At 38.2% G+C, this 13,994-nt stretch overlaps 2 protein-coding genes across 28 annotated transcripts in view; one reads left to right on the top strand and one right to left on the bottom strand.

Annotated features, from left to right (window-relative positions):
* Positions 1-13,994, top strand: part of ntng2b (netrin g2b) — a 61,628-nt gene that overhangs the window by 42,607 nt on the left and 5,027 nt on the right. The window contains exons 6-7 of one of the 2 annotated variants that reach the window (XM_016470210.1): positions 506-568; positions 736-1,004. In XM_016470210.1, the coding sequence (XP_016325696.1) occupies positions 506-568; positions 736-878 (206 nt within the window). In that variant the 3' untranslated portion in view covers positions 879-1,004. Of the gene's footprint in view, positions 1-505; positions 569-735; positions 1,005-10,510; positions 10,679-13,994 lie in introns of those variants that run through there. The other variant, XM_016470209.1, reaches the window with a different exon arrangement.
* Positions 3,133-6,108, bottom strand: LOC107675777 (ATP synthase subunit a-like). 26 transcript variants are annotated; one of them, XM_016470214.1, is made up of 6 exons: positions 5,809-6,108; positions 5,137-5,766; positions 4,654-4,863; positions 4,381-4,611; positions 4,213-4,254; positions 3,878-3,900 (listed from the first exon to the last, which is right to left on the bottom strand). In XM_016470214.1, exons 1-6 carry the CDS (start codon positions 5,832-5,834, stop codon positions 3,888-3,890), a joined length of 1,152 nt encoding a protein of 383 aa, XP_016325700.1. In that variant the 5' UTR covers positions 5,835-6,108; the 3' UTR covers positions 3,878-3,887. The 26 variants fall into 26 exon arrangements, 24 of the variants coding, with proteins under 24 accessions (XP_016325700.1, XP_016325722.1, XP_016325719.1 ...); XM_016470236.1 differs by having other exon boundaries at positions 5,179-5,220; positions 5,683-6,108; XM_016470233.1 differs by having other exon boundaries at positions 5,137-5,220; positions 5,683-6,108.

The following is a 13,994-nucleotide window of genomic DNA, read 5'->3' on the forward strand; positions in this document are numbered from 1 at the left end:
ATTATTTTGTTGTTTTTATCTGCTTTTTGGATTCTCATTCTGACGGCACCCATTCACTGCAAAGGATCCATTGCTAAGCAACTGATGTGATGCTACATTTCTCCAAATCTGTTCTCTTGAAGAAACAAACTCATGATCTGGGATGGCCTGTGGGTGAATTATTTACAGCAAATTTTCATTTTTTTGTGAACTATTCCTTTAAGGCAACAACACATGGCTCTTTTTGGGGTGTGTGTGTGTGTGTGTGTGTGTGTGTGTGTGTGTGTGTGTGTTTGTGTGTGTAAGACGGAGATGATATGTAGGCCAGTGTGTGCGTGTGTGTGTGTGTGTTCCTATTAATGTGTGCTGGATGAATGTCCTTCTGCACACACAGACGCAGGGATTTTGACTTTGAATGCACCGCAGCATAAAATTAGACTCTGTCAGTCTGTAGACCTTGTGTTGTTGTAGTTTTAGCTGCAGGTGTTGTTTTCAGATGCTTATTGTTTGTCTTTAATGCCAACAGTGACTGACACTTCAGCTGAAGATTTCACTACAGCTATAACAGAATTGCCAGCTTTGAACACAGGTGGGACAGTGTGACCCTCAAAGGCTCTCGTAGTTGTAGCGATAAGTAGTAACCTGGAATATGACATGTGTAGAGTAATATACTAGGCCATATAAGGTACTATGCAAGTTGCTGCTTTAGTGTACTAGCTGAGCTTAATGATGATGTAATGTGCCTTAATCCAACAGAGTGCTATCTGCAACTACACAAGCGCACACGCAAACACACATGCACGAACACATGCATACTGACAATTTGCATTAAACCGCAGCTTCATAATGTAACAGCATCTCACTTAAGACCTCTGATATTACAAATGTGTTCCGGTTAGATAAACTGATGACACACCGGAGATGACTGAAAAGACTGGCATCCTTTCTGCAGTATGCACAAGCAATATAAACCAAATGACTTTCTCATTCTTGAATTGTTGCAATGAACTGGCAAACATGAATTTTAAAATAAAATAATAAAAAATATAAAATCACTGTATTTATGAGAATTAAACGGCATGCATTGATTTAATGCAACAATAAAACTAATGTTTTGAAAATGTGTTGTTACATACTACATAGAGCATCACATTTTTAAAAATAGTAGGCAATATCAGGGTTGTGTGTCAGAATTAAGCTAAAATTAAATTCCAGTTAATTTTGGGAATTAATGTAACAAACAAGATAAACTGTGAAAAAAGTTTTGAAAAATATTCTAAAAGTTTGAAGGCAGATAAAATTATAGTATGAACAACAGAAAGATAGATAGATAGATAGATAGATAGATAGATAGATAGATAGATTGATTGATATTCAAATTTACACTCATGAATTGAAAGGGAGTCGATTATTCTGAATTTTGCAGAACACTAAGCAGTATGCTAGTATCCCATTCTGAATATTTTAATACACAGATTGAACATGGAATGAATTCATAACTGCCTCTGCAGTGCAGAATGGGATTCCAGTTGATACCAGTGCCCCGCATGTGCCTAGAAAGCAAGTGCAAGGACCAAACTACAAGATTTAAAATGCAAGCAGTTTTGTTAAGCTCAGCACTTTGTGTGTGCGCGTGTATTCCATGCTGACTCTGGTTTCTCTAACCCGTTCCTATTACACTCACCCCACAAATCTCATTAGATGCCCCTCCTGCACACCACGTCCCACCAGCTGAAATAGAGCCTAAGGCACTTTATACCACCATGGAAGCCCCGCCCCATACCACACCCCCTTCTTACATTCTCAGTGAGGACACGCCCCACAAAGCCACACACCTGGAGGAGGGGCCTGTTCATGCACATATAGAAAACAAAGGTAAGTTGCAGGCACTAATTTGTGTGTGTGTGCTAGTGTTGTTAGTATGCTATAGAAGCATCTTTCAAACACTTGTTTTGGCAGTCAAAGCACTGTAGCCAAGCCAAGAGCTCAGCGACTCTGCTGCCAGTAAGTCATCTACTCAAACGTACCCCTAGAGGATTGTGGGTAACGGCTCCAAAGCAGTGTGTGCAGTGGGAAATCAATGCTCAATTAGACAGTGTTTTCCCCTGTCAAAATATAGAGTGACTTTGCATCTTTCAGCGCAAAGCGGATTAGGGCGGCCTGCGAATATATATAAAACAGAGAATCACCGCATGCACACACACACATGCTCATTGATCGAAGCGCGCATACGCACCCGAGGAATGAATACTGCATGATGTTTAACGAGTGAACGAGAACTCCAGCTTGAGCTCAGATCAGAAAACGTCAAGCTGGCATGAAAAAACGGAGGGGGGAATAAAGCACTCAGCTGAGACGCAAGACAAAGCAGCTCATCGGATGGATTTAATAAAGGTGGAGATCTTTGAGATTCCCAGCAGGATACTGCGTGCGTGTGTTGATGAAATTACGCATGGTCGTTGTTTAAGCGCAGGAGTGTCTTTGTACCTCAAACAACACCGATCTGTCGTTTGAGATTAATTGTTGTTTGATTTGTCTGTTTAACGTCATATTCCACTTTAAATCTATTTAGGTACTACATACACCTTTGCAACCACATAGCAGATCACTCAGAAGGGCAGTCACTTTAGTTTGAAACTACATTCAAATTAAGAATCACATGAATAAAGCACAGAAATAAATGAAGCCATTAAAACAGCCACAATAGTTGCACTTTAGCTATTTCAATTACACAGCTGGTTCTATAAAATGCAAAGAAAACAAATAGGTAAAGGATAATGTGACTGAAAGATAAGAATAATATTGATGAGTTAAATAAAACAAAAAATGACTAAAAATGTTACATAAATTAAAAAAAAATAATATAAAATTAGTGCCGTCAAATCGATTAATAACGATTAATCGCATCCAAAATAAAAGTTTGTGTTTCCATAATATATGTGTGTGTACTCTGTATATTTATATGTATATATAAATACACACACATACGTACTGTATATATTTAAGAAATAAATGTAATATATATATATATACAGGTGCATCTCAATAAATTAGAATGTCGTAGAAAAATTAATTTATTTCAGTAATTCAACTCAAATTGTGAAACTCGTGTATTAAATAAATTCAATGCACACAGACTGAAGTAGTCTGGGAAGCATGAAGTAACTGAAGAAGAGTCTGTTGGGCCAATGCCAGAATCGGCTGAGTCAATTCCAGAGCCTGTCAAGCCAATATCGGGATTTCATAAGCCAATGAATAAATATCATGTTCATAAGTCAATACCAGAATCTCATGAACCAATACAAAAATCACATGAATCAATAAAAATAAATCATGAACCAAAACAGAAATCTCCAATAGTAAAACTTCATGAGCCAATTCATAAACATCATGAGCCAATACCAGAATCTCATGAGCCAATGCATAAACCATTTGAGACAATCATGAATCCTCATGAGCCAATAGTGAAACCTCATGAGTCAATGCATAAACCTCATGAGCTAATAGTAATTCCTCATGAGCCAATGCATAAACCACTTGAGACAATGGTGAATCCCCATGAGCCAGTGCATAAACATCATGAGCCACATGAGCCAATAGTGAAACTTCATGAGCCAGGGCATAAAACTCATGAGCCAATAGTGAATCCTTATGAACCAATAGTTAAACCTCATGAGCCAGTGCATAAACCTCATGATCCAATAGTGAGTCCCCATGAGCCAATAGTGAAAACTCATGATACAATAGTGAAACCCCACAAGCCAATAGTGAATTCACATGAGCCAACGCATAAACCGCATGAGCCATTAGTGAATCCTCATGAGCCAATAGTGAATCCTCACAAGTCAATAGTGAATCCTCATGAGCCAATAGTGAATTCTCATGGGCCAGTAGTACATCATCATGAGTCAATGCATAAACCTCATGATCCAATAGTGAATTCACATGAGGCAATGCATAAACCTCATGATCCAATAGTCAATCCTCATGGGCCAATAGTAAATACTCACACGCCAATAGTGAGTCCTCATGAGGCAATGCATAAACCTCGTGAGCCAGAGAAACCTCATGAGCCAATAGTGAAAACTCATGAGCCAATGCATAAAACTCATGGATCAATAGTGAAACCCCATGAGCCAACAGTACATCACCATGAGGCAATGCATAAACCTCATGAGCCAATAGTACATAATCATGGGGCAATGCATAAACCTCATGATCCAGTAGTGAAACCTCATGAACCAATAGTACATCATCATGAGCCAATGCATAAACCTCATGAGCCAATAGTACATCCTCATGAGGCAATGCATAAACCTCATGAACCAATAGTACATCATCATGAGCCGATGCATAAACCTCATGAGCCAATAGTACATCCTCATGAGGCAATGCATAAACCTCATGAACCAATAGTACATCATCATGAGCCGATGCATAAACCTCATGAGCCAATAGTACATCCTCATGAGGCAATGCATAAACCTCATGAACCAATAGTACATCATCATGAGGCAATGCATAAACCTCATGAACCAATAGTACATCCTCATGAGCCAATGCATAAACCTCATGATCCAGTAGTGAAACCTCATGAGCCAATAGTACATCATCATGAGCCAATGCATAAACCTCATGAGCCAATGGTGGAACCTCATGAGCCTATGCATAAACCTCATGAGCCAATAGTACATCATCATGAGCCAATGCATAAACCTCATGAGCCAATAGTACATCATCAAGAGGCAATGCATAAACCTCATGAGCCAATAGTACATCATCATGAGGCAGTGCATAAACCTCATGAACCAGTAGAACATCATCAAGGGGCAATGCATAAACCTCATGAACCAATAGTACATCATCATGAGGCAATGCATAAACCTCATGAACCAATAGTGAAAACTCATAATCCAATAGTGAATACTTACAAGCTGATAGTGAATCCTCATGGACCAGTAGTACATCATCATGAGGCAATGCATACACCCCATGAGCTAATAGTACATCATCATGAGGCAATGCATAATCCTCGTGAGCCAATATTACATCATCATGAGGCAATCCATAAACCTCATGAGCCAATAGTACATCATCATGAGGCAAATGCATAAACCTCATGACCAATAGTACATCATCATGAGGCAATGCATAAACCTCATGAGCCAATAGTACATCATCATGAGCCAATGCATAAACCTCATGAACCAATAGTACATCATCATGAGGCAATGCATAATCCTCATGAGCCAATAGTACATCATCATGAGACAATGCATAAACCCCATGAGCCAATGCATAAACCTCATGAGCCAACAGTACATCATCATGAGGCAATGCATAAACCTCATGAGCCAATAGTACATCATCATGAGGCAATACATAAACCTCATGAACCAATAGTACATCATCACGAGCCAATGCATAAACCTCATGAACCAACAGTACATCATCATGAAGCAATGCATAAACCTCATGAACCAATAGTACATCATCATGAGGCAATGCATAAACCTCATGAACCAACAGTACATCATCATGAAGCAATGCATAAACCTCATGAACCAATAGTACATCATCATGAGGCAATGCATAAACCTCATGAACCAATAGTACATCCTCATGAGCCAATGCATAAACCTCATGATCCAGTAGTGAAACCTCATGAGCCAATAGTACATCATCATGAGCCAATGCATAAACCTCATGAGCCAATAGTACATCCTCATGAGGCAATGCATAAACCTCATGAACCAATAGTACATCATCATGAGGCAATGCATAAACCTCATGAACCAATAGTACATCATCATGAGGCAATGCATAAACCTCATGAGCCAACAGTGAAACCTCATGAATCAATATTAGAATCTCATGGACACATACCGACTCAGCCAAAAAGGGAGTCTCATGAACTAGTACCAGAGTCTGTTGAGACAATGCATGGATCTGTGCTGCCAAAATTAGAGACGATTTCAACAGTACACATGCCACATGAAACAGTATCAAAGCATCATATCTCAGGACCAAGACATGTGGATCGAAAGCCAGAACTAGAGAAATCAAAGGAGTCAGAAGAAGGAAAGACAAAAGAAGAGGAGGAGGAAGGGTCTCATAAACACACAGCTGTTGAAGGTATGGCTCAGCTGGTAGTCTCAAATGGCCTGTCGCATAGAATGTAGTACAAACCTATGGATTGCTCAGTCCTTCTCCTTGCTCGTCTAGATCCACACAAACACTCAAATGAGCACAGTAAAGGAGAGGATGAAGTAAAACCCATCCATAAGTGGGAGAGAGAAGATGAAGAGAATAAAAAAGGTATCCCTGCTGTGAGGTAGACTTAAGAATGCTTTGTGGCTGGTGAAGTCTATCACTGCATATGCATTGTAGTTGTTTGAATCCACATTAACAAGGAGCTGCATTAGCTTCTGTAGTCTGCCACTTTAGGTTGAATATATTAGAGTACACATGCTTGGTAGTGAATTTTTGGGCCTGTTAAATGTTTCAAACAATGATTCAGTTGCCCTCCCTTAACTGTGTGGACTGATAGCTGGAGATTTGCTTGTAGTTGACTCGATTTGCTTTGCTTTGCTAGTTGTAGTAGGTTTCTAGATAAAGGTTATAAAATAAGGCTTTTCATTTTCCAAAGCTCTTCTGAAGTTCTTACTATCTGGAGGGCAACAGACTGTACAGCTAAAAGGCATCATACAGTGGGTACGGACTTTATTCAGACCCCCTTAAATTTTTCACTCTTTGTTATATTGCAGCCATTTGCTAAAATCATTTTTTTTGTTTTTTTCCTCATTAATGTACACACAGCACCCCATATTGACAGAAAAACACAGAATCGTTGACATTTTTGCAGATTTATTAAAAAATAAAAACTGAAATATCACATGGTCCTAAGTATTCAGACCCTTTGCTCAGTATTTAGTAAAAGCACCCTTTTGATCTAATACAGCCATGAGTCTTTTTGGGAAAGATGCAACAAGTTTTTCACACCTGGATTTGGGGATCCTCTGCCATTCCTCCTTGCAGATCCTCTCCAGTTCTGTCAGGTTGGATGGTAAACGTTGGTGGACAGCCATTTTTAGGTCTCTCCAGAGATGCTCAATTGGGTTTAAGTCAGGGCTCTGGCTGGGCCATTCAAGAACAGTCACAGAGTTGTTAAGCCACTCCTTCGTTATTTTAGCTGTGTGCTTAGGGTCATTGTCTTGTTGGAAGGTAAACCTTCGGCCCAGTCTGAGGTCCTGAGCACTCTGGAGAAGGTTTTCGTCCAGGATATCCCTGTACAGATAAAGGTTATAAAATAAGGCTTTTCATTTTCCAAAGCTCTTCTGAAGTTCTTACTATCTGGAGGGCAACAGACTGTACAGCTAAAAGGCATCATACTGTATATGACGACTTCAAAGGTGAGAAAGAAACGAAAATGAGCGGAGAAAAGGAAGAAAGAGATTTCAAAGTACAATGTTACAGTATTTACAAGAATGAGGGAGCGTTCTCGATAGAATACATTACAGTGTTTATGACTGGAAGGGAACAGTAACATTCTAGATTCTAGAACCTTCGACTCGAACACGAATGGGTTCTAGAACTCACCTTAGTTCCATACAACTCATAAACAATGTAACGTGTTTTAACACTAGATAATGAGTTGAGTGGAACCGTGAGTTGTTTAGAAGCACTAAGTAACTACACGTTAGAGTGTTTCCGGATTAATTTTCATTTTTCATTTAGCAGATGCTTTCATCAATGTACTGTAGAAAGTTCATGCTGTTAATTTTTCAATAGACCTTAGTCAGGGTATCGCAGGGGCGTCGGGCAGGGAGTAATATTGGAACTGAGTAACAGGGGTCCATGGGGAGGGATCGCGAACCCCCCACTGAATGTGATTTTGAGGGGGCCCCATATCAAATTCATTGCACAGGGCCCAGAATTCCTAGCGATGGCCCTGGGGTATTGTCATATTTAATTTTTGAGAGGAATGAAAACAAGGATTTGAGGGACAGAAGTACAGTGTGTTCAATGGATTGTACTGTTGTTTCACAACATACCGATTGTCAACTGACCAAGCATCTTTCCAAAAGACTTTCAGTAGACAAAAACTCCAAATTTTCCAGTTGTGAAAATTACTTGTGATCTAGAACCTTCATACAGCGCATACCATTGTAATACTGTAAGTCTATCATTCGCAGCCTTGTTTTCATAATGCCGTCTAACCTGACTAAGGTATATAATTGCGCTTTAGTTCAATAGTGGTACAGTAACTGTGAAGCGTTCTAGAACATGTTACAATGGAGATGTGAATTAAAGGCTAGTACTTTAGAAAGTTTTACAACACGTGATGTTGAGAGTTCAAAAACTAAAGACTCGCTGAGTTTGATGTTTCTCAACATGTCACTTCCTGTCTCCAGCATTCTAACTCTCATTAATCCCTCCATCCCTGCTTCTCTCTATATGCATGATATGTAAGGTAAGTGTGTTGTGATCAGCTTGTGTGTGTGTGTGTGTGTGTGTGTATTTAGGGGCCGTTTACACGACAACGTTTTCAGCCAAAAATCGGGAAACTTTTTATGCGTTTTTCCTGTTCGTTTACACGACAACGGCGTTTTGGGGACTGAAAACGCATATTTTTGAAAACGCCACCGTTATTGTTTCCATGTAAACACCCAAAACGGGATTCTTTGAAAACGATGAAGTCATGCATGTGCGTAGTACGTGTTAATTATTATTTTTTTTTTTGTAGTACGTGTTAGGTATGTAGACATGCGCATTACATGTCGGTTTTAAAGGCAAGCGCGAACAAACATACTCAACAATGGCGGAGTACATGGTACTGTTGTTGCTGCTCAAGAGTTTGCTAACGCTTCTTCAGCAAAGTGTGGATTTACTTTACCAATATTACAACCAACAGCGGAGACGCATCATATTCAACATATAATTGTCACTTCCCTACAGGTACTGTTTACTAACAAGCGCCAACTACTGGCCTGGCATACGTAATACAGCATTTTTGGCCGTTTTCGCAGATATATGTAAACGCGGATTGTTTTGAAAGCGTTGTCGTGTATACATGAAACTTTTTAAAAATGCAAGGGAAAAACTTTTCCGTTTTTGACTACATCGTTGTCGTGTAAACGTAGCCTTATATTTCATTGACTTGCCTGTTCCTATGTGCTGAGACAGGCTCTGTACTGAGTTCTCACTCTCTAGCTTTTAAAGTGCTCATAAATATTTGAAAGACTTTTTGCTCTCTTTCTCTCTCTCTCTCTCTCTCTATATATATATACAAATACACTACCATTCAAAAGTTTGGGTTCGTTAAGATTTTTTAATTATAAAGAAGTACCTTCTGCTCAACAAGGCTGCATTTATTTAAGCAAAAATACAGTAAAACAGTAATATTATGAAATATTATTACAATTTAAAAGAACTATTTGAATATATTGTGAATATATAGTAAAATGTATAATTTATTTCTGTGATCAAAGCTGAATTTTCAGCATCATTACTCCAGGCCTCAGTGTCACATGATCCTTCAGAAATCATTCTAATATGCTGATATTTGATTTGAAATAGAAATCTTTTGTAACATTATAAATGTCTTTACTGTCACTTTTGATCAATTAATTTTGGCATCCTTGCCCAGAAATACATCTTACTATGTACACCTCCGCTTTCAAACTACTTAGAACCTTGTATCTGTCATGTGGAGGTCAAAGTGCCATATAACGCTTGGCAGGCACTGGCTCAGATTCTCAAAAAGGGGCGACACTGAATGTGGTTTATTGACGCAATAGACACTGATTCGCTGTGAGTGACAGAAAGAAACAGACATGAGAGAAAGATACAGGACAGGTGTGAATGGGAAATGGGAGAAACCAGCAGTTTGACAAAAAAGATCTGCTTCAGAAGACGGAGAAACAGCTGTTTGAGAGAAAACATCTGTCATCAGATTTTCCAACATCCCCGGAGCACATGCACACATATGCACACATACACACACTCACAAATGCCACACACACACACACACACGTGCACAAGGTGTGGGAAAGACTCCCGTAAGAGTGTGTGAGATATCGCCCTGTCAGCAACACACACCCACACTCACATCTTCGTTTCAGCCATCAATACTATGGGCGCAGCAGGAAAAGACACAAAGTGAAGCAAGAAAAATAGTCAATAGCTCTTCATTGATTCAGCATTGAGATTGATGTAGTCTGAATGTCATACTCTAACATTCACAACACAAAACTTTCTAGCCCATCCAGAACATTTATACAAAACTGCAAAAAAATTGAACCATTTTTAAAATCATCATGATCATGATGTCATTAGCGCATTAAAATTTACCCGCCCACATTTACATATCAACACCTATTCAGTATTCAGCAGCTTGAATGACATTTCGCATTCCCAATCCATCCCATTATCTCAAAAACCAGGAACTCCCTTCTTTACTCTTCTCTCTCTTTTAACCCTTCTGTACTTTAAAACAGTGTTTAAGATGACGTTTCTCTCTCATTCTCAGATTGTGAATGTAATGGACACTCGAATCGCTGCAGTTACATCGACTTCCTGAACATAGTGACGTGCGTGAGCTGCAAACACAACACTCGTGGTCAGAACTGCGAACACTGTCGCATGGGCTTCTACAAAAACACCTCTGCAGAGCCCGACGACGAGAATGTGTGTATCGGTGAGTAACAGTGTACATTTTATATGTTGTGCAAAATAAATTAAATCACTGGCTCAAGCAATACGGTATCTTATAGAGTATGAATGGCATTAGCAATGCCACAGTCATGGGTTCAATTCCCAGATGCTTGATCTAAGAAAAAAGGTCTTCAATACCGAAATTATGACAGAAATGTAGTATTATTGTACATTACAATGTGCTCCTCAAAGTACTTACGATGTACTTTCTTTTGTGTAGGTTTGTTTGCCAAAAAATAAAATGAACTGTTAAAATGTATTACAATTTTAAAAAATGTATAAATTGTTATATTTTATGCCTTGATTTGATTATCACAGTTTCTGATAATAAATGTGTATTAAATCATAAATCACAAAAAATTAAAACAATTTCTGAAAAAAAAAAATAAAATCATAGGGCTCTATTGTTGTAAAAATTGTAATAAATTAATAAATTGTTACATTTTGATTAATTCAATTGATTAGAAATGCTTTTTAATTATTAAAATGGGATTAAACCATTAAAACAAAATCCAGGGGAACCAGTTCAACAAACACTGAAAACGGGAAAATTTAAACAGATTTCATAGGGTGCTAAAAAATGTAAGTTTTGTTAAACTTTTAATAAATTGAATAAGTTTCATGATTTCAATTAATTAGACATGCTTTTTGATTACTTAAAATTTCATGCAACCATTTAAATCAGAATCCTGAAAAATTAAAATCGGGAAAAAAATGAATCCTGAAAAATTAAAGTGGACAAAATGTAATCTGTGAAAAAATAACAGATTTTGAGAAAAAATGTATCTGATTATCATAGGGCCCATCTATAAGCTGCTGTACATGACCTTAAATTAATTGCAATGCAGCACTCATCTATTGCTGCAATTACTGTGGAGTGAGCCATCCTTGATGAAATGACAATATTTACAATTAAAATACACAAAATTACAATATTTAATGCATCCACTAAGGCCGTAAAACTGAGGAAGGCTGTGCTATACAATGCACAGTCTTTGATGGTTAATTTTGTCAGTTTTAGACAATAAAAGCAATTCAGCAAAACAATGACAGATTAGGAGCGTTAATCTTTAATAAAAAAGATTTGAATAAAATCTTTAAAAAATCCAGCTAAAAGAGACAGGAAATCCCTCTAACTGAAACAAAAAGAGACGTAGCTCGAGAAAAATACTAAGGATGTAATCAGGAGAAAGTTATACACAGACAACTAAAAGAGGGAACAAAGAAAAAATGCAAGATGAAACAAAACTGCATTGGACGTCACGGTCAGCAAAGTTAAACTGCAACATTATCATCCTGTGAGCGTCATATTAGAGATTCCCAGCAGTGCTCAAGTAAACTTCCAGAAATAAACCCGGATGTGACAGCTCTTAAATCAGCGCGACGCTGAGAGTACCAGGACGGAGAAGGGAGTCCATCTGCTGCAAGAGGAGGCAGGGCGCGGGGTAAATGAAAGCGTGCTGTGAAGTCAGCACAAACCAACTCGCCCTCATCGGGTGTGCGGCAGGTGACAACATGGCACAGGGTCAACACCAAGATCTCCATGAGGAGAACATTTACCTCATCCTGAGCTCACAATAGCACTGAGTTTGCGGTGTCTATTTTCAGGAGTTCTCACAGAAGTGCAGTAATTTGTTCTAATGCAGTTGGCTGCAGCCCAATGCAAAATACTGACGTGTATAAAAATATCAGTGCATAGTTTCTAAAAATAATAAAACATAATTAATTTATAGCTACAATACACTTTAAAAGTGATGCAATACATTATATCTTTGAAAAAAATATATTTTTGTGAGATTAACAATGCATTTTTGTAGGCTGAAGCACAAGTTAGCATCACCCTGGTTTCCTCAACAAAAACCAATAGGATTTTTCCATTGCCTTTTATTTATTGAAAAAAATAAGCTCTGTTATGATTCATACACATTTTGTTCATCACAATAATCTTCAGGGTTTCTGCAGAAGGTACATTTAAGACTTTATTAAGACCTTTATAAGACCAAGTAAATAAAATGTAAGGAATAAATTGAAGGGAACACTAATCTTGATTTAAGGATGTTTAGATTTGCATTTTTTTTTGTTTAGTTTTTTTTGCAATGCTAAACTTAATGCCATGACTTTTTAAAGGTTTATTTTCTATTAAGACATTTTAAGGCCATAATTCGTGGAATTCCTTTTTACAACCTTTTTCAAAACCAGCAGAAACCCTGTCTTCACTAATGAACACATCTTTTACAAATTTTGAAACCTAATACAACGCCAAGCTATTTTGAGCTTGTGTTGACCACAGACCTTATTTCAGCCATTTACCCAAAACCCACTGATTTCATGATGATGGAACTGGAAGTGCTAAAACACATCATCCCTACAGCACTCTATACCCAGTTATTTTTAGGTAACCAAAGAGATGGGAAATGCAGTTTGGTCAGGTCTGTCTCTTCATAAACCAGCTAAATTAGTGTTTTCTGGCACACTTTGGTGATATTCTTTGTTAACAGTGCACAAAATGCATACAAACTAAACTGTACCATCAACATTCACAATTAAAATTATAACGATTAATGCCAATTTTCTTCCAAGTTTAACAAAATTTTCAAGAGTTTCCTACTGTTAATTAAGATATAATGCGAAGCATATACATTCATTCAAATGCTCGGCATTTAGCGGCAGCGGTGACGAGGCTCCATTCACTTCAGGTGTGCCTCATCACATGCCACCAGCCTTGAGTGTTTCTGCGGCCCTCCTCTCTCACACACCCACTTCTGTCGGGAACCTGGAGGGCGGCGTTTAAGGGACGAGGTGATGATGATAATAAGGGGGGAGGCAGCCGATCCATCACAATACAATCTTTCCAACATAGCTTGAACACAACATAAAACGATACTGTTGCTCAATATTAAATGGCCGACTGATATATCGTCCAATATTTGGGATTTTTTTAATTATCAGCATTTTGACAGCACTGGAATGCCAGCACCTGAATGCACAGAACTCCCATTCTCCGTCTTAATTAGTTTAGCGGTATATCGTTCATTGGCCACCCTGCTCTTTAAGATATTGGCATCAGCCATTAAAATCCATATTGGTCAACCACTTCTCAATATAAACAAATAGCATGCTTTTTCACAATGCAAATAAAGCTTAAGTATGCACTAAGAAGACATTTTTATGAATAAATATAATGGCCTCAAGTGCATGCAAGAAAACGCCATGTCATATGTGCACAGCAACATTAAAGGGGTCATATGATGTTGCTAAAAAGAACATTATGTTGTGTATTTGGTGTAATGCAATGTGTG

This window comes from Sinocyclocheilus anshuiensis, unplaced genomic scaffold (assembly GCF_001515605.1).
Source record: "Sinocyclocheilus anshuiensis isolate Anshui unplaced genomic scaffold, SAMN03320099.WGS_v1.1 scaffold708, whole genome shotgun sequence".
Classification (NCBI taxonomy): domain Eukaryota; kingdom Metazoa; phylum Chordata; class Actinopteri; order Cypriniformes; family Cyprinidae; genus Sinocyclocheilus; species Sinocyclocheilus anshuiensis.

Excerpts from the sequence above, each read along its gene's own strand:
- LOC107675777 (XM_016470211.1), bottom strand. The coding sequence starts at position 5,834 with ATGAGGTTTCACTGTTGGCTCATGAGGTTTATGCATTGCCTCATGATG. Across the intron at positions 4,864-5,136 it reads ATGTACTATTGGCTCATGAG|GTTTATGCATTGCCTCATGA; the intron begins GTTTATGCATTG and ends TTGGTTCATGAG. Across the intron at positions 4,612-4,653 it reads ATGTACTATTGGCTCATGAG|GTTTATGCATTGGCTCATGA; the intron begins GTTTATGCATAG and ends TTGGCTCATGAG.